This window comes from Marmota flaviventris, chromosome 8, assembly GCF_047511675.1.
Source record: "Marmota flaviventris isolate mMarFla1 chromosome 8, mMarFla1.hap1, whole genome shotgun sequence".
Classification (NCBI taxonomy): domain Eukaryota; kingdom Metazoa; phylum Chordata; class Mammalia; order Rodentia; family Sciuridae; genus Marmota; species Marmota flaviventris.
In genome coordinates this window covers 1930155-1956726 of record NC_092505.1, presented here as the reverse complement: position 1 = coordinate 1956726, position 26572 = coordinate 1930155, and the positions used below count along the sequence as shown (strand labels likewise).

Sequence of the window (26572 nt, the reverse complement as noted above, 5' to 3'; positions counted from 1 at the left end):
CCGCAGACCCGCCCTCCGTGCCGTGAAAGCAAGGCTTTATTTCGCGGCTTCCCAACACGTACCACGCCCGGCCCGGCGTGGCAGGCGAGGGAGAGGGTGGGGACACACAGGGACCGCCGCGACCCGCGGAGCGGTTAGGGAGCGGACGGCGGCGGGAGCGAAGCGCGGGGACGCCCGAGGGCCGGCTCGCGCCAGGGGAAGCGCCTCGGGGCCCGGGAAGGCCGTCCCTCGGGTCCCGCCTCCTGGCAGTGACATGACCTCGCGGCCCAGGGAAACCCGCGAGCGGAGGCCCGCCGGAGCCTGCGGCGTGGGCGCGCGCAGGAGGCGCGCGCAGGTGCACGGCCGCGGCGCCCCGGGGCCCTTTCCGTCGGAGGGCAGGCGGAGGGAAGGCCCGCCCCTTTAAGCCGCGCGCCCCGGAAGTGGTCATGCGGCGGCGCCGAGGCCGGAAGTGGACGCGGCCGGCGGCGGCGGGCGGCGCGGCGGACGGCCGGCTCGGGAGCGGCCTCGGGGCGGGCGGCGCGGCTCGGGCTCGGGCGCGGCGGGCCCGGCGCGGCCTCGGGGGCCCATGGGGCGCGGGCGGCCGGGCCGGTGAGCCGGACGCCCATGGACGCCCCTGAGGAGCCGCTGCCGCCGGTGATCTACACCATGGAGAACAAGCCCATCGTCACCTGTGAGTGCGGGCGCGGGCGGGGGGCGCGGCCGGGCGCCGGCCACCCCGGCCATCCCGGCCACTCGGGCCCTGTCGGCCGCACCCGCCCGGCTGCCGCTTCCTGGAGGTGTGGCCGGAGGCGGCGCGGCCTCCCGCTCCCGGCGACCTGCGACCCGCGGGGACGCCTCTCGCCGGGCCGTGGGACAGCGACTGCCCCGGGCGGACGCTGTCAGGACCCTGGCGGGGAGCGGGGCCGCGGGATCCAGCCTAGAGTAGTCTAGCTGGGTGCAGCCCCCTGCACGCCGGCCGGCCGGCCAGCGGGTGTCACCTGGTACAGCCCCCAGCGACCCGGCCGGCCAGCCCCTGGTCACCCCGTGCTGTGCCCAGCGGCCCGGCCAGCCGGGTGTCACCCGGTGCAGCCCCCAGCGCCCGGCTGGTCAGCCCCTAGTCACCCCTTGCTGCCCACTGCAACCCTGCATCCCTTGCGGCCCCGTATAGCCCCCTGTCGGCCCCTGTAGATTCCTCTCCGACTAGCGCTGTGTGCCCCATCGGCCCCCAACCAGTCCCTTGCGGCCCGACCTGCCCCAAGTTGCAGACACACTGGCCGGGACGGGGTCGGGGGGGGGGGCTTTCCAGTGGGCTGGGTCAGCTTGCTAGTGGCAAGCAGCTCAGTTCCGAGTTGCAGGCGCACAGGGTGTGAGAGCACAGGTTGTTCTCGGTGGTAAGTGTTAGGTAGCCAGAGTTGCATGTGACCAGTGCAACCCCGTTTTGACACAGCTGGTGTTCCCTGTCATTGAAGCTTCCTGCAGCCCTCTGAGCAAGTGCTGGGCACTTTTTCAGAGGAGAATCCTAGGCCTGGTGGTCAGAGGAGTTGTTCCACGTGCCAGGCCCAGCTCAGGGCAGCTGAATTGCTATCTCTGCACCTGTGGTTCTTTTCCTTACATTAAATGCACACACAAAGGAAATGCTTTTCTGTTACAGGAAAAGTTTTCCTCTAATTTTAAAGTATAACTTTAGAAATAAAAACTTTAAAAAACAACGGGGCTTGTGGGAAGTGTTGAGATGTTGGCTGACATTTTGATGACTTGCTGAGCAGGCTTTCAGACTACAAGTATTTGGATTTTTGACTGTTGACAGCATGTATTTTCTATATCTTAATGACATTGTGCAGTTAACTTTTTCCAAGTTCTTTCTATGCTTTGAAAAGAAGCAGAAGCTCTCCTATGTTGCAAAGCCCAGTGTTCTGTAGGTCTCCAGAACTCTGCTCTGTCTATTTGTTCCTCTTTCCCCCTTTATTCCTTCTATGAATAAGCATGATCCTTGTAAACTCCTCTTGTTGGATGCCTGAGAAATTGTATAAAGTTTACGTTATTGCTTCCTCTTTACATAATGGGTTTTCTTATAGAGGTGACTGTCTGATTTAAAGTTGGAGTCTTGCATAGTTTTGCGGTAACTTCTCAGAATGTTAACTGAAAGTCTTGCTGGACTCTGCACATTCTGTTGGAGTGGATAGACGTGTCAGAGCTTGTCTGGAGGCCTTGCCACTCCTAGGTGCTTCTTGATTCCTCAGGGAAGGTGAGCTCAGTTCACGTTCAGTTTCAGTGTCTTCCAAATCATGGAAATTTTTCTCACGGAGTGCTGCACACAGTATGAATGCTGGATAAGTGTTCATTGCAGGTGGGATTGTATTTCCTCCTCTTAGTTTGGGAAGAATTTCCACAGGCATTGTATAAATGCCCGAGAGCTCCTACTCTGTTAGGTTTTGCCAGGTCTAAGGGCTAGAATCTGTTATCCTGTAGTCAGTGTTTGAGAAAAGTTTGATGGTCAGTTTTGCACAGGTATGCATGACAAGCAGCTTCAGCTTCTTGGCATGTGGTGTATTGGTGGAATGTTTTCTGTGTGTGAGTAGCAGAACGAGGAAGTGTACTGATGGAACCGCTGTCTCAGAAGGGCAACTTTCATTCTTTGGAATCTCAGAAAAGAAAGTGGCTTCAGTAAATGTTCAGAGAAAGTTCATTTGAAAAGTAAAACAGATCTCTTTGAAAGTAGAGTTTTAATTAATTAATTAATTAATTTTTAGTACCAGGGATTAAACCCAGGGGCACTTAACCATTGAGCCATGTCCCCAGCCCTTTAAAAAAAAAAATTTTTTTTTTTTTTTGAGACAGTCTCACCAATTTGCCTAGTGCTGTGCTAGGTTGCTGAGGCAGGCTTTGAACTTGCAATTCTCCTGCCTCAGCCTCCTAGGTTTCTGGGATTATAGGAGTGCACCCTTGCACCTGGCAGTAGAGTTTTTTTTTAAACATGTAGAGCGTCTGACTTCATGGTTCGTGCTTGAGATTCCATTCTTGCACGTCTGAGGCTGAAGCATTTGTCCTGGTTTCACTTCATCCCATTGTCGTCCTCTGGCTTTCAGCCGGCTTGTTTAGGAGGACCTGGCCTAAGCAGTGCAGACAAGGGTAGTAGGAAATGCCTGAAGAATTCTACTTAGGGGCCAGTTTACAGCCTTTTTAATATTATGTACATATTATGTTAGTTTGAAGCATTTTTGCTTTAAAATATCTATTTATGTCTTATTTGCAATGTTCTTACTTCACATCTCCTTGAATACTTAGCCAGCCCTTGAACTCTTATGGGGGCTGTATTTATTTTAAAATAAAAGCAGTTTATGCTTATTATCCGTTTTTTCCATAGACTTGGAAGATTTTGCTTTAGTGAAAAAAAATTGTGCTTACCTTTTTGAGAAGTATCTGAAAAGTAACTGGTTCAGGTAAATTTAGGAACATGTGGTACTAACATTGTTAGGCAGATGCATGGGCATGAGAAGAATGAGAGATTCCCAGACATTAGGGGTAAATAGAGTAGATTGTTACTTTAAACCTTGCTGAATTATTTAAATACTATTTTGAAGCTGCCTGAAAGTTTTAATACATTTTAATCCATCATTAAAAGATTGTTAACTTTTGCCTAATGGGCTCTGGTGAGGAGAGACTACTTCAGGAGAGGATCCACTTCGCACTAAGGCTAATTAGAGCTTGTAAATACTGAAGAATGCTTCTGAAACTATCCTGCAGTGGGGCTGGGCGATGAATCACCCAGTCAGAGCAGTTTGAATATCTATTGTATAATTTATTAATCATGAGAATGCTCAATGAACTGAAACAAATCCAGGGAATCCATTTGATCTAAATTTAAGTTCTAGCTTAGATTCCCCCACCCCACCCCAACCATATGGTCACTTCTGTTTCAGAATAAAGACTTAGGTTTCTGACCCAGGACCTGCTAGGAAAGACCTGTTCTTTCTCCAGGTGTCTCATTCATGGACAAAGTCAACATCCTTCCACTGATTTGTGACTTTTCTTTGTTCGCTGTTAGGCACCGTGCCTAAGATAGCACATGCTGTCAACTTGGAGTTATATAATATCGAAAATAATAGTTCTCTCCATCCGGATGATCTCTTTTTGCTGGTAACATCTTACATTGCCTGTTTCCTTTTTCTGAATCTGTTTTTGGGGTTCCAGATCTGATGTTCCAAATCTTTCCATTTTGACAGGGGAAGAAAAGCAGCAGGGATGTAAATGTGTGTACCTGGTTGGAGTGTGGGTTCCCTTGCGGGCTAACCTTTTTGCACTTGAACATTATAATTTTCCTCCAGGTTTGGAGGTGTGGTGCTTGGGATGGAAGCATTGTTTTCGACTGATTTGGAAGGAACTTTTTTTTTTTTTTTCTTAATTGGTAAACACACGTGTAGGTTTTGAATCATGTAGGCTGAATCATGATTGAGAAGGGGGGAAACTGTCCTCCTCCAGATCCTGGGCTGTTCCTGAGTGTGTTTGGAGGCAGGAGTAAAGGTATCACCAGAGTGCTCACCTTGTTCTATAGGTGTGGCATTCTGCCTGAGGCTGGTTAGGAGCAATTGTGTCTTCAGGTAGTGACCTTGGCCGCACTTGATCTCTGCAGACCTCATCTGTGACATGGACAGTTGGGTCGACTAGTTTAAAAGAAGGAGCATGTATGAAGCTCTGAAGAGAGTGGCTGGGAGGTAGTCAGTGCACAGGAAGTCAGCAGCTGAGAAGAGACCCTTCGCTGTCTGCTCATATGCCTTGGGTGTCAGTGAGTCTCCAGACCACCTCTAGGTTAAAGGGGATATCTGGGGCTTGCATTCATTAAGCAGTTAGGTCTATTAAGCACTGTATCCCAACAGCTGCCGTGGAGTTTTTGTACAGGAATATTCTTTGCCAGTTGATGGGATGAGGTGACTTAGTGTGTGTGTGATCTCACAGGATACAGGTGGATCTCCAGGGCCCACTCTCTTACTGGCTTTGTGCCCATCTGCAGACCAGGAGGATGGGGACCACAGGTCCTTAATTGCTAGCTTCCTGTTTCTGTCCTTTCCTCCCCTACTCCCGCCTTCCTTTCTGCTGTCCTTCCTCTTCCCTAGTCATTTCTCGTCTGGGTCTGTTCTTAACGTGAACTGTAAATCTATTCACGGTTCTTTGCCTTAGAGAACGTTTGAGTTTAAATTACAGATCAATGACTTTGAAGTTGTTCATGAATCCCTTTTTATCCCGCTATAGCTGACGTTCAGTGGTCAGCACGTATAATCTGTTTAGTTTTGAACTATGTCTAGAGTCTGGCTGTTTCTCTCTCCTTTATTGCTGCTCCCAACTCTTCCTCATTTTCATCTTCCCAGGACCACTGCTGCGGCCTCCCAGCTGGCCTCCCTGTTCCGTCTAGCCTCCTTCCAAGAAGTCCCAGCATCTGAGCGCTCTGCTCCGCCCCTCCAGTGGCTCATTACCTTCCCGGAACCTCCACAGGACTGGGGTATACCTCAGTGGTGGATCTCTTACCAGCATTCACGAGGCCCAGGGGTTTACCCCCAGCACAAAGAAGCAAAAATGAAAAACAGAACAAGAGCAATCTTCAAAGACCCCTTAGACACACTGCCCCCATCCTGTTGCTGGCTTCCTTGCTGTGCCCGGGACCCCTGCAACCTGCATTGGCCTCTGGCCTTTGTCACTGTGTCTCTCTGCCTTCTCTTCTCCTGAGTTCCTGGGACATGGTGGCTCCTGCCTGCCCTCTGGTATCTGCTCAATGTCACCAAACTCTAGGTCTGCTCTGACTACCTCCCCCGCACCACTTAGGTTTGGGATCTCATTGATTTTGCCATCTTGGCTCAGCAACCCCTGACGCCAGTGCTTGTTTTTGTGTTCATTGTCTCTCCACCCTAACCCCGGCTGGTGTGAGGCTCATGACTACAGGGACGTTGTCTCTTTGGCCACTGCTGTACTCTGGCACCTTGCACAGTGCTTGGCATGGGCAGGTGCTGAGTAAGTAAGATGAGTGAGTGAGCATTTCACCAAGGGAAAACCCTGCTGTATGTCGTCCTTGCTTCATAAGACAGAAGGTTTTGCTGCCATAAAATTATTAAATACAAACAGAGCTTTGTAGAAAATCCTTGGAGAGTTTGAATCCTGATCTCTCTGGTTTGTTTTAGGTAAATTATATGCCTTTAGCTTTTTGACACAGGCACATTCTCTGTTTGGATGTTTTGAATTGAGGAACCCATTAATCCAGTAAAATAAATAGAGCTAACTGGTTGGCCAGAAAGCAGGTTTTTTTTTTTTTTTTGTACTGGGTATTGAAATCAGGGGCACTTAACCACATCCCCAGCCCCCCTTTTTTTTAAATTTAGAGACAGGGTCTCACTGAGTTGCTTAGCATCTCGCTGTTGCTGAGGCTAGCTTTGAACTCGTGATCCTCTTACCTCAGCTGCTGGGGTTACAGGAGTGTGCCACAGCCGCTGCACCCATCTGGAGATCAGATTTGCAAGGTCTTAGGAGCTGTGTTTGATTAGGCTTTTTTTAAACCTCAAGTCAGTAAATTATAACTATGTGACCAAACCAAGGTACTCTTGGGGCCCAGGAGGATCTTCTGAAGCATCCTTAAGGAGAGGTCATCTGGTGTTTGGAGGAGGCCTTGGACAAAGATACACTTCTTATTCTATAAAACTGAACTTGAAACCTTACAAATGCACTAAGAGAACATCAGTCCATCTTTATTATCAAGTGTGGAATCTAGAAGTGGAATTGTTGGATCAAAAGGTGAGAAGTTTGACTTGTGAAACTTTCTTCCAAATGATCCCTGTGAAAAGCTATACCCAGGTTTGACTCCCCTTCACTGGGTAGGGGAGAATGCATCTTTTTTATTTTTTGACAGGCTGATGGGTTGTGGGAATAAAAACCCAACTATTATTTGGTAGGAAAAAAGTCATACTTTTAATAGCTTTATTGACTTTAATGTACATACTATAATTGGACACTACTTTTGGTAAGTTTTTAGAATTCTCTAGTCATCATGACAATTCAGCCTGTTACCTCCAAAAGAACGCTGGTAGAGGTAGCAGTTAATCCCTGCTCTGCCCCAGCTGGGGCACCCCATGCTCCGCGTCTACAGGTTGGTTTCCTAGACATTGTGCGCAGTGCAGCCATGCAGGTGTGGTCTTTGCATCTGACTGCTTTCACCTGCGGAGTTTAGGTGCACGCAATGCACTGCTGTCAGCATGCCTTCTGTTACTGCTGAGGAGGATTCCACTCTATGGCTGTTCCTTAGCATGGTCATCTTGTCACCAGTTGATGGGCACTTGGATTGTTTCCACTTTTTGGCCTTCTGAATAATGCTGCCCATGAAAATTTGCTTGCATGTACACCTGCGTTTTCATTTTTCATGTGAAGATTCTTAGGGGAGAATGGCTGTGTCACATGATAAGGTTATGTTTAACTTTTTTTTTTAAAAATATTTTTTTGAGATGTTGGTGGATCTTTATTTTATTCATTTATTTATATACTTTTCAAGGTGGCTGTCCTGCTTAACATTCCCACTGCAGTCTAGCAAAGATTCTAGTTTTCCCATATCCTCGGTGATAAGTTGTCTTTTTATTTTTTAACTATCATCATCTTATGAATATAAAGTGGCATCTGCTTTAAGTTTTAATTTGAGTTTCCCTAAATGCTGTATTCTCTTCAGTGAAATGTTTATTCAAGTCTTTTCCCCATCTTTTAATTGCATTAAAATTTTTTTTTTTGTAGTTGTAGATGGACAGAATGCCTTTATTTTATTTGTTTATTTTTAGGTGGTGCTGAGGATTGAATCCAGTGCCTCATGCATGCTAGGCAAGTGCTCTGCCACTGAGCTACAGCCCCAGCCCTTAATTGCGTTATTATTGACTTGCAAAAGTTCATTTAATTTTCTGGATATATGTCCTTTTTTGGACATGATTTGAAGATTTTTTTCCCCCAGTTTGGTTTGCCCTTTCATTTCCTCAAGGTGTCTTTTTGAAGTGCAAACTATTTAATTTTTGACAAACTCTTAATTTTTCTTAGATTGTGCTTTTTATGTCATGTATAAAAACTCTCTGGTCAGGATCAGTGGCTCATGCCTATAATTCCAATGACTCGGGAGGCTGAGGTAGGAATATTGCAAGTTCAAAGCCAGCCTTGACCACTTAGTGAGACCCTCAGCAACTTAGCAAGACCCTGTCTCAAAATAAAAAATATAAGGACTGGGGATGTAGCTCAGTGGCAAAGCACTTCTGGGTTCAATCTTCAGTGCCCTCCCTGCCCCTAAATAAAACCCAAACCAAAACCACTCTTTGTCCAACCCAGTGTTATCATAATTATTTTAGTGTGTATGTATCTTTTGTCCATGAGGTTCTTTTTATAGATTTATTAGTAGTTTGACGTCTCCTGAATTCTGGATTACCTGTTTACCTGTGCTGCCTTAACGTTTATGAGGTGAGGAGAAACGTGCCCTGGTGAGTTGGAAGGGCACTGGAGAAAGCGTGCCCATTCTTCTGTGTTCATCCTGCTTGTATCAGTTTCTGCCATAACAGAAGTAGTACAAGTTGGGTGGCTTAAAACAACAGAAATCGATCCCCCACCCCATCCTGGAGGTGGATGGCTGAAGGCAAGGAGCCTCTGTACCTCCTGGGGCTCCCAGCAGCCCTTAGCATCCCCGACCCGTGGCTGGTCACTCCGTCATCTCATGGCCACCTCCTCTCCCTGTTTATTTCACCTTGTGTTTTCTCTTTCTCCTATACTTGTCACTTGTCATCAGATTTAGGGCCTAGGACAGTATGTATCTCTATGTAATCTGGGATGATCACCCTGAACTTGATCACATCTCCACAGAGCCTTTCTCCAAACGAGGTCATGTGGACACCCAGCTCTGAGGGTCCGCCCCTCAACCCCCTCTGCTGAGGGTCAGTGGCTAGCATTCACCAGGTGTCAGTTTTACATGTTTCTTCTGCTTCTGTGAATTTGTCCTTCCCAACCTCTTGACTAAAAGTACGTGTTCCTGGTTTTCAGGCTTTGGATTCTTCTGGGTGTTGACACTGAGTGGAATTGCCTCTTCTGAGAAGAAGAGCAGCCCCTTCTGCACGCTCTTACTTTTTACCTGTGGAAATAAATGCCTTTGTTCGGCCTTTTTTGGATATCTATTACACGATATTTCCTTTCTCAATATTATTTTAGACCCTTGTTTGCAAATTAAAAAAAAATACATGAGTAGGGAAATAATGAAGAAACTAATATCAGTTTTAGACCTTGGTTTCACCTGAGAGCATTGTATGTTTGGAAAGTTTTCCTATTTTCAGCTGAGAGCAGTTAACATTTAGGTCATTGCATACATTTCAGAGTTGAAGTTTTCAACAAAGCCTTAGAACTGAGAACGACCCATTTGGGTGATAAAATCTGGAGCACACCAGTTGTGGGCATTTTAGTTCACCTGGACCAGTCAATAAGCTTTAAAAAAAAATAGAGATAATTTAAAAAATAAGCTTTTAAACATCAAGTTTGACAATGGGGGGGTGCTGTCTGAGATTATTTTGAAGTTATTTTGAACAACAGAGGGCCAGTTGTGCTCTGGGTGACCGTGGTTATCAGTGCTGAGTAACCACAAAGGCCAGCTCCGAGAGGTTTGGCTCTCCTCCAGCATGGGCTCACCAGTGCTCAGGGAAGTCAGACTCCATCTGCCCACAGGCACAGACAGGTCTGCCCCTAAAACTAGCCCTCTGCCATAACAGAAGTAGTACAAGTTGGGTGGCAGCCTTTTCCAGAGAGTTAAGTAAAATGGAAAATCACTTTTTAAATTTCATTGAGGGGCTGGGGTGTGGTTCAGTGGTAGAGTGCTCACCTAGCATGCGCGAGGCACTGGGTTCGATCCTCAGCACCACATAAATGTAAAATAAAGATATTGTGTCCACCTAAAAAAAAACTTAAGAATAAAAATTAAAAGTAAAATAAAAGTAAATTTCATTGAGCATTCTAAGAACTCAAACTTACACTAGAAATTCTTAGTAGTCTTACTCATTGCAACATGCAATTTGGAGTCTGAAAATTTGCCATTACTCCTGCTGTAGGATGTCCTATCCTGTGGGGTCTTGGTTTGATTGGTGTGTCACATGAGTGCTGAGGCATTTTCACCACTTGAAACTGTACCAGCCCCTGTTCCATGCCAGGCACTATTGTGGGTGTTTGGTGGGGCTTTACCTGTGAGTAAAGGTCCAACTCTCACAGAGCTCTCCTCCTAGCAGCCGGTGAGTTGGCCAGTCCCTGCCTCATTCTATATTATTTTGGAGCAAATTTCAGACATCATATAAATGTTTATGATAAATGCACGTCATAACTGTATCTGCTGTACACTAAATGTTTGTGCCCCCTCCAACTCCTGTGCTGAGACCCCAGCTCCCACGTGATGGCATTTAGGAGGTAGAGCCTTTGGTTACATTAGGCTAAGAGGGTGGGAGCCCTTCGTGATAGGATCGGTGGCCTTGTAAGAAGAGGAGAAGGGTGCTGAGTCTCCCACTCCTACTATTCCATCTCACAGAAAGGCCAGGTGAGATGCAGTGAGAAGGTAGGCATCTGCAAGCCAGGGAGCAGGCCCCCAGCAAGTGGACCTGCTGACACCTTGGCTTGGACTTCCAGCCTCTGAACTGTGGGAAGTGCATTTCTGCTGTTGAGCCCACCTGTCTGTGTCACTTTGTTATGGCATTTGAGCTTAGAATATGTCTCTGTAGATAAGGACTTTAAAGACATCACTACCAACCTTTATCATACCCAAAATAATTCTTAACATGAACTATTCAATGTTTACATTTCCCATTTGCCTTAACCTTCCCAACTTTGTAAACTAGCGTGTTCAGACACAGTTTTTATGCAGTTAGTTCCCTGCTCCTCCTGTGGCTTGCCATGTGCTGTAGGCCACCTTGTCTCGGCTGCTCCGCTGCTGCTGGGTTCCTTTTGGTTCTGCACACTGTTCAGTGGTGGTGTGTCTGATTGGTTTTCCACTCCATCCTTAAATGTTGCAAGATGGTAATATTGTAATTTTGGCATTTTTCATTTGTTGGTTGGAATCTTGCTACAGAAAGGGTGTGTGTGTGTGTGCACGCGCGCGCGCGCACCCGTGCGCACCCGTGTATGTATACATGCATGCTTACTGCTTACAGTGTTTGCTCACCCAGTAGTGCAGTGGTGCTGCACACTTGACCTTTCCCTAAAATGAGCTGGTTCACTAGCACCCTGCAGTGGTGATCGGGTGGCTTTTTTAAAGGGTCACAGAAGTGCTGGGTGTACTTGAGGCTGTGGTGGCGGCTGCCTCATTGTGTGCATGTTGTCGCATCTTTGGCTGCGGAGAGCCTCTTTCAGGCTGGCTTCAGAGGCTGGTTCTCACTGTCTGGCGTGGCAAGTGCCCCAGCTCACTTTGTACGTTTCCCGCCCCAGTCCACAGTCTGCTGATTGTGCAAGGAGCCCTGGTTCCTTTTAGGGAAAGCAGTATTTTAAATTAAAATCAAAGACTGGGGTTTCAGTGAACTACGCTGTCTTTTATATTTTCTTGTGCACTGAAAATCTCAGCTCTCGAGGGACTTGGGGTGATTGGAGGTTCTCAAGCTTGAGCTGTGTTGGATTCCCCTGGTGGACTTGTTAGATGCCTGGAGTTCTGCATGAGCAGGGCTGAGCAGGGTCTGACCAGTGTGTGACCAAGGCCAGATGATGACTGTGCTGCAGATCCAGGGAGCCACCGTGTGGGGTGCCACACGACCGCCCAAATGCCTTGCCCCGCGTTGCACTCAACATGTGCTGGGCTGCATGGCACACTGGTGGTGTGTGGAGGTCTTCCTCACTCCTTTCCCAGTTGTGTAGAGCTCCACCGTGTTGTAGCAGTTCTGAGGTCTACACTGCTAGTCCCCATTGGTACATTTGAGTTGTTTTTCATTTTGCTGTTTTAAATGCCCTGTGTCAGACAGCCTGTGCTGGCAGCTGCCTTCTAGCATGCGTTGGGATAGAGCCCTGCAAGAAGGCTGTGGTCTGTGGTAAATGTTAAGATTATTTTGCTAAACTGCCAAATTCTCCTCTTTAATGTCTATACTGTTAGGAAACTGCTGGGAGGTGAAGGGTAATCTGGATAAAGTGGTTTGAAAACGTGTCTGTCCATAGCCCAAAGCAGGGCACGCCTGGAGCAGGTGGGGCCTCTTCAGTGTCACGACTCCTTCAAGCTGCTACAACACTCCTGTTTTCTTTTGTGTAAATCTATGTAAACTGTTAAATACTGATTCTTTGGTGTTTTTCAGTTCGGGTACATTTATCCAATCTTTTTCTTTTGAAAATTTTTAGAATTTTAAGTGCAGTCTGGTCTTAGAGGGCTGGAGAAGATGATGGTCATCTCCTTGGATGGACCTCTGAACCTCCTTGGCATGTGTGCTCAGTTGTCCCTCAAGTTAAAAGAGAGCGGACTTTGGGGACCTGGGGATGTGTTTCAGTGGTTAAGTACCCCTGGGTTCAATCCCTGGTTACTAAATAAATAAATAAGAACTTTGGGTTTGGGGACTTTATATCTTTTTTTTTTTTTTTGGTACCAGGGATTGAACTTGGGAGCACTCAGCCACTGAGCCACATCCCAGCCCTATTTTGTATTTTATTTAGAGACAGGGTCTCACTGTGTTGTTTAGCGCCTCGCTTTTGCTGAGACTGGCTTTGAACTTACAATTCTCTCATCTTAGCCTCCCAAGCCACTGGGATTGCAGGCCTGCACCACCGCTCCTGGCTGGGACTTTATATCTTTGTCTTGTCTTTATGTGTCTGTCGTAGTCCCTTCTCTGCAAATTCCCATAGCATAAACTCGATGAGCACTAATGTGCTGTGCTGTTTTCTCTTGATCACCCCTGGGAGAGAAGAACAGAGGGAGGAAGAGAGAATATACGTGTGTGTGTGTGTGTGTGTGTGCAGGGCTGAGGATCCGAAGGAGGAGAAGCAGAGGCCACATAAGGACCAGGAGGAAGGCCAGGTGGTGGGCATACATAACTAAAGCCAGTGACAACTGGGCAGGTTCCCCTGTGTGTGATGGAACATCGTGGCATTCCAGCAGACCTGAGGCTGGGGTCCATGACATCAGGCAGCCAAGGGACGAAGATCCCCATCTCACCAACTGCAAATGGCTTCTTAAAATGAGGTCTTCTTTAAACAGTGGAGGGCTTGCGTTTCTTCTTCCACAGGAGCTTCCAGTGAAATGGGGCAGTGTCTGTGCAAGAGACAGGGGTGACTCGGCCTTGCTTCCTGCTCATGCAATCTGGATCCTTTTTTTAGGCGCTGTTTCTCCTTGCTTCCCACCCAGCCCCAGATGTGGAAGCCTTTCATACATATACTTCAGGAGGACGCTGGTGTGGGGATTCCCTGCTCCATAGTTATGCGTTCAACATTAGTTTTCCCCATGACAGAATTCCCGGTTTGAAAGATTAATTTTCATTATGGTATTGACATTGGGCATGAATTACAGCAAATCCACTGTACATTATCGAACAGGCTGAGACAACTTCCCAGTTTGTGACCTCAGAGGTTTTTTTTATTTTATTTTATTTGAAACTCTGTCTTCCTGAAAGCTGATGAGGAGCAGTTGATGAACATGTGGTCTCTGAGCAAGCAGGGGCGGGCTTGGGCTTGAAGATGCGCCTTCCACAGTGACGTTTCCAAACTTGAGGACATAACCTAAACTGGATCGCAGCTTGCGTTCAGCAGCATGTTTGAAGAGTAGCCGTTTCTGCAGAGTTTTCTAGATAGACCACATATTTCATTCTGCTTTTTGTTATTGAGGGGCCACTCTAGGCCTGATCCCACCACCGCACTGCTTCTCTGAGTCCCAATCAGGGGCTCACCCAGCCCTGGCCGAGAGCTTCAGATGTGAAACGCTTGCTGCCCCTCACCTGTGCAGGTTCTGTCGCAGACCAGAGCTCTGGTCGACCTTTTCCTTCTGTATGGGGCAAGCTTGTGAGGGTTATCAGACTCTGTGTACATGTTCCTTGTGTACTTACGCGACACTGCATTGCAGGGACCATGTGTGCGTGCGTGTGTGAGTGAGATGTTATACGGAAAACTAAGTAAAAAAAGAGAAAGCTTCCGTGTGGTTGGCTTAGTTTCCATCTAGTGAATAGTAATGATTTTTATTTATCTATGGAAACCTTTAATGAGGCAATAGAAATTGGCAAAAAATAAACTTGAAGCTGACAGAAGAGGTGTTTTTGGTTTCTGTTTGGTTTGGTTTTGGTGGTGCTGGGATTCGAACCCACGGCCCCAGCATGATAGGCAAATGCTCTGCCATTGAGCTACACACCCTGGTGCTAAAGATTTTCTCACTGAATTGATTTCTGAGATGACTGCCAAATAAATGAACAAGATGAAAGTGCTAAGTGAAAATATAAAAATTATTTTTATCTCCATAAAAATGTAGCAGCAGCAGCCCTTTTACCACTACTCTAGGTTATATCTGCACATCCACTGCTCACTCGCCCTGTGGCCTTGCTGGGGAGCTGTTTTTACTTTCTGCTTTACATCTGATCCCCAGGCACTAAATCCTCAAGCTTACTGTGGAGAGTAGGGTGTCCCTGCCCTGGGTGACCCCATGGTGTACAGATGGCGGCTTTCAGGCTGTCCCTGCCCTGGGTGACCCCATGGTGTACAGACGGCGGCTTTCAGGCCTTGCTTGCCCCGAGTGACTCCGTGTTATAAAGCAGCAGTTTGCCATGTTACTACATTTTGAGTACAGGTGCCAAGGTAGAAACTTTACTATACCTTGTTTGTACAGGTGAGCCACCTCGTGCCCAGCCCAATCATAAGGCACAAACTGACCAATGACTTATTCATGCCAAAAAGAAATTACCATCTGTGAACTTATTAAATAGGAGTCCGTGGGCATGTGGCATGTCAGGTCCCATCAGACACACAGAGCTGCCAGCCACCCCAGATGTAGCCCCTTGTGTAAGAGGAGAGTGCCTCACGCTGACGTGCCAGGTGTGGACCTGTCACATGGCCACTCCTCAGGATCCTTGCCCAGGAAGATGGCCAGAGCCACCTCTCCCAGGTTTCAGTTCAGCCTGTCTCCCCTGCGACCACACAGCCCACTTACAGCTGACACCTCAGTGCTGCCCTGTGCGCCGTGTCTGGTCATCTGCGTGACTTTCTGCATCTGAGTCAGCCCTGCCTTCACTTCTAGCAAGGTCTTTGAATCCTGTGGCTATCTTAGCCTTTCTCAGCCTTTCTGTGACCTGTTTGTCATCAAGTGAAGTATGATGCATGACTTGAGTTTATTGATAATAGAGGTTAAGATTGTGATGCTGGGGTCACTGTTACCAAGTGAAGTCACGAGTACCCAGTTCAATGAAGTGGATAAATGGACTGAGTATGTGAATTTATTTTTATTTAGTAAATTCTGACATTGTGAAAAGACACAGAGGTGCCCTGTCTCTTTTGATGGCATGGCTAGCTCATGACCCTTAGGCAGCTGGTCAGTGGAGGAGCAGGACAGGGACTGGACAGTGAGGTTCCCAGTGCCACCCCAACCACTCCACTCATATATAGAGAAATGACCTTTCTTGACAGGAGAGTGAAGTGGACATAGCTTTCCTATGTTCATACATGAATACATGACCAGTGTGATTCCATATCGTGTACAACCACAAAAATGGGAAGTTAAACTCTGTGTATATATGGTATGTCAAAATACTGTCAGGTATAACTAAAAAGAACAACAACAACAAAAAAAAAAGAAATGAGCTTTCTCTCTGCAGTGACTTGACATCATCATGTGGGTTTTTTTAGAGTTTTTTTTAGGTTCATGATCACAAAATAAGCAAGTGTGTTAATGGTCTACATCAGTTTCTGATGACTTCTTTAGATCAGTATAAAGGCAGTTATGAAAATGGTTTTGCTTAAAGAGGACCTTCTGAGTGTAACAGTTTTAGCATCCATTAAAAGGTTATGCCATCATTTCTTGAGAGAAGTAAATGGATTTTTTTGGTTCTGTAAAGCTAGGATGAAAGAGCTGGGTGTGCAGTGTGAACCTGCACGTCCCTGCTGTAACCATACCTGCGTGGGCTGGCTTTGCGCCCCGACACAGCCACGTCTCCAACCTTGCTTTCCTGTCTGTGAGTTGTTTCCTCCCAGGAGATCCTGGCCAGGGCCAGGTGAGAGGCTGGGGGTGTGTGCATTGCAGCTCCTGCTGGCATTGGGGGGACGCTGGAGTTACTTGGAGGAAGGCGTCCACGTTCATCCCTTGGGTTTCCCTTCCCATGTGGAGTTTTCTGGCTCTTACACAGTTCCGAAGGCTGGAGAGCACAGGGCTGGGGGCTGAGCAGCTCCTGACTTCATGGCCTCTGGCGGGCCTCTCACCTTCCTGATCCTTGTTTTCCTGTGGAGAGCCCTGGCCATCTCATGGAATTATTGAGAGGTTAAGTTCAGCTGTATGTGTCAAGTGTTGGATTTTTCTTGAGATTAGTCATTTAGAGACACAAAACAAGATTGTTTTGTGATGTCATTTTACTGAAAAAAATTGCCCAACAATACACTTTGATAAAAGCATGTTTTGTCTATATTTACCCACCTACAAGTGCCGTAACTGGATTTCTCTTCATTCCGTTATAGGTGCTGGAGATCAGAATTTGTTTACCTCTATTTATCCGACACTTTCCCAGCAGCTTCCCAGAGAGCCAATGGAGTGGAGAAGGTACAGTGTCTGGGTTTGGGCTGTAGCCCCGCCTGCAGTTTCTGGGTGTGGGAGCAGGCGAAGCAGCACAAGCGAGGGCCTCTGTCGTCAAGAATGGAAGGGCTTCCCCTGAGCTGCGTCTTACTGTTGAAGGCATTGGACGATGCTCTGTAATTTTGGGGGTGCTTGATCCTTGAGCATTCTAGGCAAGGGCTGTGCTTTCTAGCTAGCTCCAGCATGGTTTTCTTAATGAGGCATTGGATGGCATTTTTTTTTTTTTTTTTTTAAGTTAAAGACTAATGTTTGTAGGAATGACTTGTGATTCTTTCTGGTGAATCACAGTATCTTGAAGGTACAGGCAGCTTGCTGGGGAGACATATACCCCTTAGCAGCTGGGCTACCAGAGCTTCTCACCAAGCACCCGTGTACTTTTCTTAAGGATAAGAAGCTATATGAAAAGATGTTACTTGGAAATTAGAAGGATAAATAGAAGAGAGGCCTGGTCACCTGTCCCTGTAGTTGGCCTCTTGAGTACACTCAGGTCCCATTGTCTACGGACTTGTCCAGAGGGAGTCATTGGCTGGGAATCTTCCTGGTGAGATATTATTTGTGGAAATGTTTGGGTTTTTACACATCAGTACAGGTAACCTGATGTAGTCAGGGTGCATCCTGACCTCCTGTTGTTCCCCCGTCCCTGTCACTGTGGCTTTTGTGTGGTGTTCCTTTCTGACCATTGGTTTTGCCTATTAATGTGAAGGGCTCTCTGGGTGACTTGCCCTGGCCCTCAGGCATGTAGTCTGGTTTCTGTGCCTGATGATGGTGTCTCAGTATTAGTGAGCCTCAGCTGTACTGTGGGCATCAGGAGTGCCGCGTGAGAAAGGATATTCTTAGAGAAAGCACGTTCACATGCCGGGAGGCCCAGTGGCTGAGAGAGAGAACACTTTAGCCAGTGCAGAACTTAATGCCTAAAGAAGCGGAGTAATTGTGCAGGATTTCAAATAAGCATGTGTTATTGAACGTTCAGGAAGATACAAGAAGAAAGGGATGTTCGTGAAGCAAGATGGAGGTAATGAGGGAAAGAAAACTGAATGGAGAAGCCACTTAGACTGCATATGTTGCCATTTCTGCACCTTCTTGAAAGCCCTCTAAATGAGAGCCAAGGACTGCACCATTGGACCCACACAAGGATGGTGCCTTGGCCCTTTAGTACTACCAGAAGAACGCCACAGCCTGCAGCTCCCACAGCGAGCAGAAAGTCACTTGGCTCGCAGTTCTGGAGGTGCAAAGGCTGAGATCAGGGGTGGCATCTGCCGAGGGCCTTCTACTCTGTGCTAATGTGGTGGAAAGATCCCACAGGGAAGACGGAGAGGCAGAGGGTCAGACTCTTCTTTCCTAAGGAACCCACACCTGCAGCAGTGGAACTGCTGCCAGATAATGGCACCGTCCAGTCCCATGCAGCGGCTCCTACTCTAAGCTCTTCTTGAGGGTCCCACCTCTTCACATTCTTGCAGGTTTTCAACATATGAACTGTGGTGCATATGTACAGACCATAGCAGAGAGAGAGAGGGGACAACAACAGCTGAGAGATGTGGACACATCTGTGGGAAAAGGAGGAAGATGGAAAGGTTGGGAAAGAAAAGCCGAAATAGCTGAGCCCCAGCCTGGGTTCATGATGCATGACCAAGTGCAGAGCCTTGGCAGGCAAGGGCGAGGCCCACTCTGGGAAGTAGGCTGGCAGAGGTGTGGATAAGGAGCACGACCCAGCCGCCCACCCCACCCATCAGTGGCATCCATGCAGATGGCTCTTGTCTTGCCTCTGCAGAAGCCTGAAGGACCTTCAGTGGACAGAGAGGCTCCCGACCCATGGATGTGAGGCCCTGCAGAAGTCAGGGAGAGGGGCCATTCTAAGACTAGCAGGCTAAGTTCTGAACAGTTCAAGCCCAGGCCCAGGAGGTCTACAGCCAGACCGCTCCTGGGCAAGAAGGTGGAGAGTTTATCTCAGGAAAAGTAGTGGCCTGGGAAAGACCGATGGAGTGCCCATCAAACTCAGGAGTCTTAGGTGAGGGACATCCACCTGAAACATCAGAATGGGACCTTACTAGGAGTGTCTTTGAAGGTAGACGTAAGGTAAGGCTCACTGTGAGGTCATCCTGGGTTAAGATGGATCCCAAATCCAGGAGGTGTCCTTATAAGAGACAGAAAGGAAGAATGCAGAGGCACATGGGGGAGGTGGAGATGGAGCCACAAACCAGGGAATGCCCAGAGCTGTCAGCAGCCTCCAGAAGTTGGAAGGGGGACAAGAAACCTCCCACATAGACTGAGGGGAGCTAAGCCTGCTGACTTTTGATTTTGAATTTCTGGCCTCCTGAAGGGTGAGTCAGTAAGCAAATGTTGTTTCAAAGCCCCCAGCTCCATGGTAATTTGTTACAGCAGCGCTAGGAAACTCGGACAGAAGGAAGGCAGAGACGGGCAGGACAGGCAGCGCCGTCGTAGGGTGTGTGTGTGTGTGCACGCACGCGAGTGAGTCTTCTAAAAGCTTAATACTGTATGTTATGCACATATAACTTTGATAAAAAATGGGAATTGATTAGATCTTAGAAATTAAAATATTGAAACAAACCTTATCAGATGCACAATAGCTGTCTAGCTGAAGGGCCAGTGAGCAGGCTGGAGACGGAGCTCGGAAGACCATGGCCCATGCTGCGCAGGTGGGTGAGTGGAGAGGGCAGCTGGGACAGAAGGGAGGGGAGACTGGCAGAACCAGTACCAGGAGTGTCCCAGAAGCAGACCAGGACTCTGCAATAATCCCTGGATGTCACATGCAGCGTGAGGTCCAAAATTTACAGCAGTCGTCTTGAGATGGTAAGGGAAAATGCTCTGAACTAGGGCTCATCATTCATGCTTTAGTGAGAGGGAGAGCTGAGCCAGAGCCTCTCGAGGTCTCGTGCTGAGGGTCTTCTGCTCCTGGCCCTGGGCGACCCCAGGGACCTCTGCTTTTAGTGGGGAGGTACTGCAGTAGGCGGTAATGTTCACAGACTTCTCTAAGATCAGAAGCTGTACTGGCCTCTCTGGAGTAACTCGAGGGTGCGTCCCACAAGGAACACCAGTGTAGACAAGGTGTATGTGGTGTGTTAGAATATTTAAAGTAAAAACTTGCTGGAGTGGGGATATAGCTAAGTGGTAGAGCGTTTGCTGAGTGTGCATGAGCCCTTGGTTTTGACCCTCAGCACAGCAAAAAAGAAAAGAAAAAAGTGTTGTGCACCATGGCCCATGCCTATGATCCCAGTTACAGGAGGCTGAGGCAGGAGGATTGCAAGTTTGAGGCCAGCCTGGTAACTTATCACCCCAAATCCCCCCAAAGTGAGAATGTAACCCAAATAGAAATAGATGGCTAAACTTTGAAGCTGGCAGAACAAAAGAATGGAAGAAGAGAACTTGATTATCCTCACAAAGGACGGGGAAGGTGGAGAGCTTGCAAAGAGTGAAGGCACCCTTTCAAGCAGAAGTGTAACTGTGTTGAGTATGATCGGCTTCAGCCGACTAAACCAGAGCATCCCTAGACTGAATTAAAACATCCAGCCGTAGATGTCTCAAACACAGCACAGGGAAAGGACACATGGTGCTTAATTTGTTTTTTAGGCATGAGCACAGCAGCCTCCTCTCAGGACCTTAGGTTAGCTGTGTGACTCATGGGATCTCTCTTTGGCTTCTTTCTTGGGCTGAGGAAAAAGGGGAGGTTTGTGCCACTATTTTATTTGAGCTCTGCAAGAAAAGCCTGTTCTTTATCACCAGCTAACTCTGCTCCTTGGGTGCACAGGTTGCCCCTGAGCACTAGTGCTGGTGCAGTTGACTTGTAGAGCTGCCCTCGTTTCCTCTTTCCCAGTGACTTCGGGGTGGTTGTCGTGCGAGAGCTGTCTCGGGCTGTGGGGCCTTGGTGGAGTGGGACCTGTCAGGGGAGCGTTGCTGTGTGTGTTCTGCAGCAGCACTTAACGGGAGGGAGCGTGGGTGTGTGTGAGGTGCTTCCAGTGCTTCTGCACAGAGCATTGGTCATGGCTCATACTATATTTGCTTCTGAACTCATAGATAGGATTGAATTATTTATTGTTGCATCCCTGCTGAACCTTGTTTAGTTGTTTTCTCAGTTACTTTTTAAAAATTGTTTGTAGATCCTATGGCCGGGCTCCAAAGATGATTCACCTGGAATCAAACTTTGTTCAGTTCAAAGAGGAGCTGCTGCCCAAGGAAGGAAACAAAGCTCTGCTCACTTTCCCCTTCCTTCATATCTACTGGACAGAATGCTGTGTAAGTATTGGTTCAGGGAGAAGAAGATGTTGGGAGTGGGCTGAAGCCCGTGGGTGGGTGTGGAAGTCCAGTCTGCCTTTCAGGTCGCCTCTGCACTGTGCTCTCTCATCTTCGTTGCTTTGCGAGATGCGTGGCTGTGTCCTTGGGTGTTTCTGCTCCTGGCCAGTGTGCAGCACTCTGGGATCCCAGTACATCTCAGTTCCCGTGTTCCCTGCTGGTGCAGTCTCATGGTGCCTTGGGGCCATCAGGTTTGATCTGTTTGAGCTGTGTTTAATTCTTACTTTAGTGCCCCTTTCGCGACCCTCCACCTTGTGCTGTCCTTGGTGACCGTCGCCATCTCATCTGCTTAGCCATGACCTCTTTCACTGACTGGGTGGCTGTAGAGGGAGCATTCCAGAACCTGGCTGTTTTGCAGCTGTGTATTTATGACCCAGACATAATTCTGGGTCCTTTCTTGCTATGTGGACTCTACTACGCATTTTGCAGCATTCAAGGCACATAAGTCATCACCAGGGGACCTTTTAGCCTGTAGGCTGGGCTGCAGAGGTGTTTTGTGTGTGTGTTTATCGTGTTGGACTCTGGAGACCTGTGCCTGGTTTCCCCTGCACTTCACCCCGTGTGCCTTTTCCCAGCAGAGTCACGTGTGGGCAGCGACATGCTAGTGTGTGTGAGGCACTGCATACTGGGGGGCTCACTGGCCACTCAGCGTTCAGGGTTTTTACTGAAGTCAATCACCTGAAACCCTCTGCTTGGAACCGACTAAATTCCAGAAGCAAAGCGGGTGTTAACCCACTGTGCACGCACACAGTATCGGCCCGCTGAGGGCCCTCGTACTGCAGGCTGCGGGAAACCCCCCCACAGTCCAGGTTCCAGATGTAGCCAGAGGCCTGGTAGGCAGAATGGCCTTCCCAGCCTGCCAGGCAAACCCTCCTCTTCTTGACCCCTCATGCCTAATTCCAGAGCCTGGCTGTTTTGCAGCTGTGTATTTCTGACCCGGACATAATTCTGGGTTTTGATCATAATTTGGATTTTGCCCATTTGCCCAGAATTGTCTGATTTCTTCCTAGTTCTGTTGCTTTCTCCCTTGATGACTAGTAAACCGTCTCTGGGGTGCCACTCCAAGACTTCAGTACCCTGCTTCCTGTCCAGCCTTTTCACACTTACATCTGGCCTCCAGTGGCGGTTCTTTCCTGAGACGCTCTTTACCAAGAGTCCTAAGCATCTGCCCCCCCATCCTCTACCCGGAGGAAGACACAGTGCATGTTCATTTATTCAGGGGTTATGGCCCCTTCCATGTGCTTATTCTGATGCCCAGACTGGTCTAGATTTGGCCAGTGAGAGTCACTTCAGCTGACTTCTGTGTCCTTTCAAGCACTTTCCAACTTTTATGCATACCAAGGTATTCTAGGTTCTTGTAGCTTTTTTTTTTTTTAATATCTATTTTTTAGTCGTAGTTGGACACAATACCTTTATTTCACTTATTTATTTTTTTGTGGTGCTGCTGAAGATCAAACCCAGGGTCTTGCACGTGCGAGGCAAGCACCCTGCCGCTGAGCCATAACCCCAGCCCTCTTGTAGCTTTTATTCCAGCTGGACACAGCTGTTTCTTTGGAGTCCTTGTCCTTGGGCAACACGTGTGCTCTTGGGTGCCTACGGGCATGTTGCTGTCTCTGGCCTCTTGGTAGACAGAGCTGAGAGGGAAGTGTCCAACAGACTGTGAGTCGCTAACAGTGCCTTCCAGCGTGGCCTCCACCCTCAGGCTCTTGCTGTAGCTTTTCCACATCTGCTTCTCCTCACTCAACAGCATCAGCGTGGATATTACCCACCCATTCCTATAATATGCGAAGGGTAATCTCAGAGCTGCTACACGCACCACGGTGAAACAAGTCCTAGTGGAGCTCAAGCCTTTGTGCCCTTGTGCTTCTCTAGCCTGACAGAGTGCTGCGGAGTCTGTCTGGCTGGCCAAGTCCTCCCCAGCTCATCCTTCCCGCGTTTGCCTAGCTACGCTCTCAGGTTGGAAAGTGCAGAACATGTACATGTGCAGAACAAGTGTCTTCCTGATGTCTGGGCCTCCTAACCAGGAGCAAGGGCTCTTGGCTTTGTGCACGCTTGCTTTTGTGTTGTATACTTGCTGTATTTCTTGTTAAATCTGTATGACTTTGTTGCTCTTGTAAATGGGGCTTTTGCTCCCATTGTATTGTCTAGTTATTTTTGTGTATGTGAGGCTGTTGATTGATTTCCTTATTAAGTAACCTTGCCAATTTCTCTGATTGTGGAAATTAGTTTTACCTTTGATTCTCTAGGTCCCGAGGTCTGGGGCTTTCTGACTTGCTATATGCAGAGGGAGAGAGTTTACTTTTTCAGTCTTTGTGGCTGGAATTTTATCTCTGATCTGACATTGTCAAATAGCAGAGGAGATGGTGGCTGTCTCTGCCTTGTGCCTGACCTCTGTGGGAATGTCTGTTGCCGTTCCCGTCAGTGGGTGCTGGCTGAAGGACAGAGGAATGTGCTCATGTGGCCATCCATTTTCATTTTCTCAAGAATTCTCAAAGAATACAAGTTGCAGTTGTCAAAGGGTTTGTTAGACTCGGGGGACACAACCCTGTTTCCCCCTGGCATCCCTGATGTCCTGAATTGTTTTTGTGGGTTTCCTCTGTGGCCTGCATCCCTGGGTGAGTCATCCTGGCTAGGGTCTTATTTTCTTAGCATGGCTTTGGAGTGGGCTTGCGTTTTATTTAAGGCTTCTACAGTCTGTGCTCACAGGTGGCTGGTCTTTAGCTTTTGTTTTGTGTTGTCTGTATGAGGTGCAGGTGTCAGTGTCATACTGGATTCCTGAGTGGCATCTGGGAGTTCTTGTTTTGTGCTTCTGAACAGACTGTTAGGTTGGAGCCGCCTGGTCTTCAGGTGTGCTGGGATTCTGGCCTGCTGGCTGGGCCCACGTCTCTTTTTTTAACTTTTTAGTTGTAGATGGATACAGTACCTTTGTTTGTTTGTTGTTTTTAATGTGGTGCTGGGTTTCGAACCCTGTGCCTCATACATGCTAGGCAAGCACTCTACCACTGAGTCCCAACACTGGGCCCTGGGCCCACACCCTTTTACAGAGTATTTCCTTGGTAACTTTCTGGGTCCCTTCTGTGAAGTTGGTCTGTTTCAGCCCTTTATTCATTTTAATAAGTTATATTTTCCTTAGAAATTATGCATCTCAGTTAAAGTTTACTTTTACTGAGATGCACATACAAAGAACCCTGTTTTGTAACTTTGAAAATGTGGCCAGGTCTCCCGTTATCTCTTCTGTATTGTGCGCTCATGTGCTCTCACGCTCTCTCCTTCTTCCTTCCTGAGAGTAGGAGTTCCTTGGTTTTTATTTATTAGTCTGATTTACTATTACTCTCTTTTTTTTACCTCATTAATTTCTGCTTTCATTTATGTTGTTTCCTTCTTTGTATTTTCTTGTGGTTTACTTTATTCTTTTTCTAGTTCTTTTGAGTTTGAAATGTGTTTATTTTCATTCTTAATTTTTTTTTTTTTTTTTTTTTTTGGTGGTGCTGGGGGTTGAACCCAGGGCCAGGTGCAGGCACGGCAAGCCCTCTACCAACTGAGCTGTGTCCCCAGCCTCATTCTTAGGTTTTGATTGATATCAGTCCTCCAAGTCACGAATGTTCCTTTAATTAATTGTTTAAATATATAATAGGGTTTATCCTTATTTTTCAGAAATTCTGTGTTTTGTTAGTATTTCTCATTTTATCCAGTAGTTGTCTAATAGAAAGTTTTTTAGTTTCCAGAAGAAGAAAAATTTTTTTAAATTTTTATTAAAAAATTTCTGATTTTCTTGCATTGTGATCAGAAGTGTTCTTAGGGTGTTTTTGCCTTATGGCACTTAACTGTTCTCTGGGACCAAATGCAGGATGAGTTTGGTGGACACTTTGTGTATCGGGTGTGTCCTCTCGTCTTCAGCCTGCAGTGCTGAAGCCGCTGTCGCGAGGTCTCCTCCCTGTGCTGCTGGGGCGTTGCTGGCTTGGCTGCCACCAGTTGGCCTGTCTTCAGCGGGCGGTGGCGTGGCAGTCTCCGGGTGGTGGGTGTTTCTATTTCTCTTGCATCTTCTGTAGAGAGTCGTGTGTGTGTGTGTGTGTTGTCTGGTATGTGGATATTTGTGACTAGCGTGATTTGTGAAATGTGTGATTTACCAACAAGGCTTCTACGTAGTGTATCTTGCTTAGGGAAGGTCTTGTCTACCTGAGGATAGTGACTGATTTTCTCCTATGTTTCCTTTTAATAAGTTTAGAACTCGTAGCTTATGTTTGATCTGTTAGCTTCAAGTTATTTTTCTGTAGGTAGGAGCTGTGGGGTTGAGGGTCTGATTTCCTGGTCTTAAGTGGGCAGCAAATTGGCCTAACAGTATTTCATAACAGTCTTTTTTCTATGCATTAGGTATGTCAACTCAGTTTTAAATCAGCACCCTGCATGTATAATATTCTGGACACTTCTGTTGATCATTGTCTAGTTTGAGCTAGAATCAGGCTTTTAATTATTACATTTTAGTAATATGTATTGATATCTCTTCTTTTAAAATAAGCCTCTTGGCTGGTACACATTTTCTCTTCCGCATGGCAAAGGCGCAAATTGTACTTTTGAGCGAGGCTGAACCAGTGTGTCCTGTCCTGCCTGTTCCTCTCTGTTGAGAGGGTGGGTCTTTGCCCCTCAGGTTGAACTTGGGTGGCCTCTGATGTGCAGAGAAGTCACCCAAAGTCATGCTGTGCTTTCCGATGGGCCCCTTGTTCTCAGAACCAGCTGCTCTGCCATGGGAGGTCAGCTCGCCAGGGTATGGATCCCTGGGAAGGCCTCCTGGCCCAGCCTTGCAACCCTGCAGTGGCCACCAGTGGGGTGGAGATGAGCCACTGTGATTGGAATGGGAAAGAAAGAGGGGCAGGAGGGGTTTTGCCTGAGGTCATCACTGTGACTTCTCAGAAGAATCTCAGCAGCTGGGAGTCTTCTTGAGCCTGTGTGCTTCTCCATGCTTTGTGCCTGTTCTTATAGGTTTAGTCACAACATTTTTCATAAAGTCTTGCATTTTTTTGGTACCAGGATTGAACCCAGAGAGGCTTAACCACTGAGCAACATCCCCAGCCCTTTTTCTTTCTTTCTTTTCCTTTTTTTAAAAATATTTTATTTAGAGATGGGTCTCACAGGGTTGCTTCGGGCCTCACTGAGTTGCTGAGGTGGCTTTGAACTTGCGAACCTCCTGCCTCAGCGTCCTGAGCCGCTGAGATTACAGGTGTGGGCCACTGTGCCTGGCACAAAGTTTTGCAGTTTTATTCTTAGGCTGTTTTTGTCGTCATTATGAATGAGATTTTTTTCCTTAAAATTACATTCTATAGGGAGCCTGTTTTTTTAATTAATCTCGACTTTTGTTTATTAAAAAGGTGCCTATACCAGGTGCGGTGGCACATGCCTGTAATCCCAGCGGCTTGGAGACTAAGGCAGGAGGATTGTGAGTTCAAAGTCAGCCTAAGCAATTTAGGGAGGCGCTAAGCAAGTCACCGAGACCCTGTCTCTAAATAAAATACAAAATAGGGCTGGGGTGTGGCTCAGTGGTCA

At 47.5% G+C, this 26572-nt stretch overlaps 1 protein-coding gene across 4 annotated transcripts in view; it reads left to right on the top strand.

Annotated features, from left to right (window-relative positions):
* The first annotated feature begins 532 nt into the window (after positions 1-532).
* Trappc10 (trafficking protein particle complex subunit 10) overlaps positions 533-26572 on the top strand; it is a 75800-nt gene continuing 49760 nt past the window's right edge. For all 4 annotated transcript variants that reach the window (XR_004618768.2, XM_034636974.2, XM_034636973.2 and 1 more), the window contains exons 1-3: positions 533-670; positions 16615-16696; positions 20842-20977. Coding sequence is in view for 3 of the 4 variants with exons in the window: in XM_034636974.2 (XP_034492865.1) it covers positions 604-670; positions 16615-16696; positions 20842-20977 (285 nt within the window). In the remaining variant the exon portion in view is untranslated. The remainder of the gene's footprint in view (positions 671-16614; positions 16697-20841; positions 20978-26572) is intronic.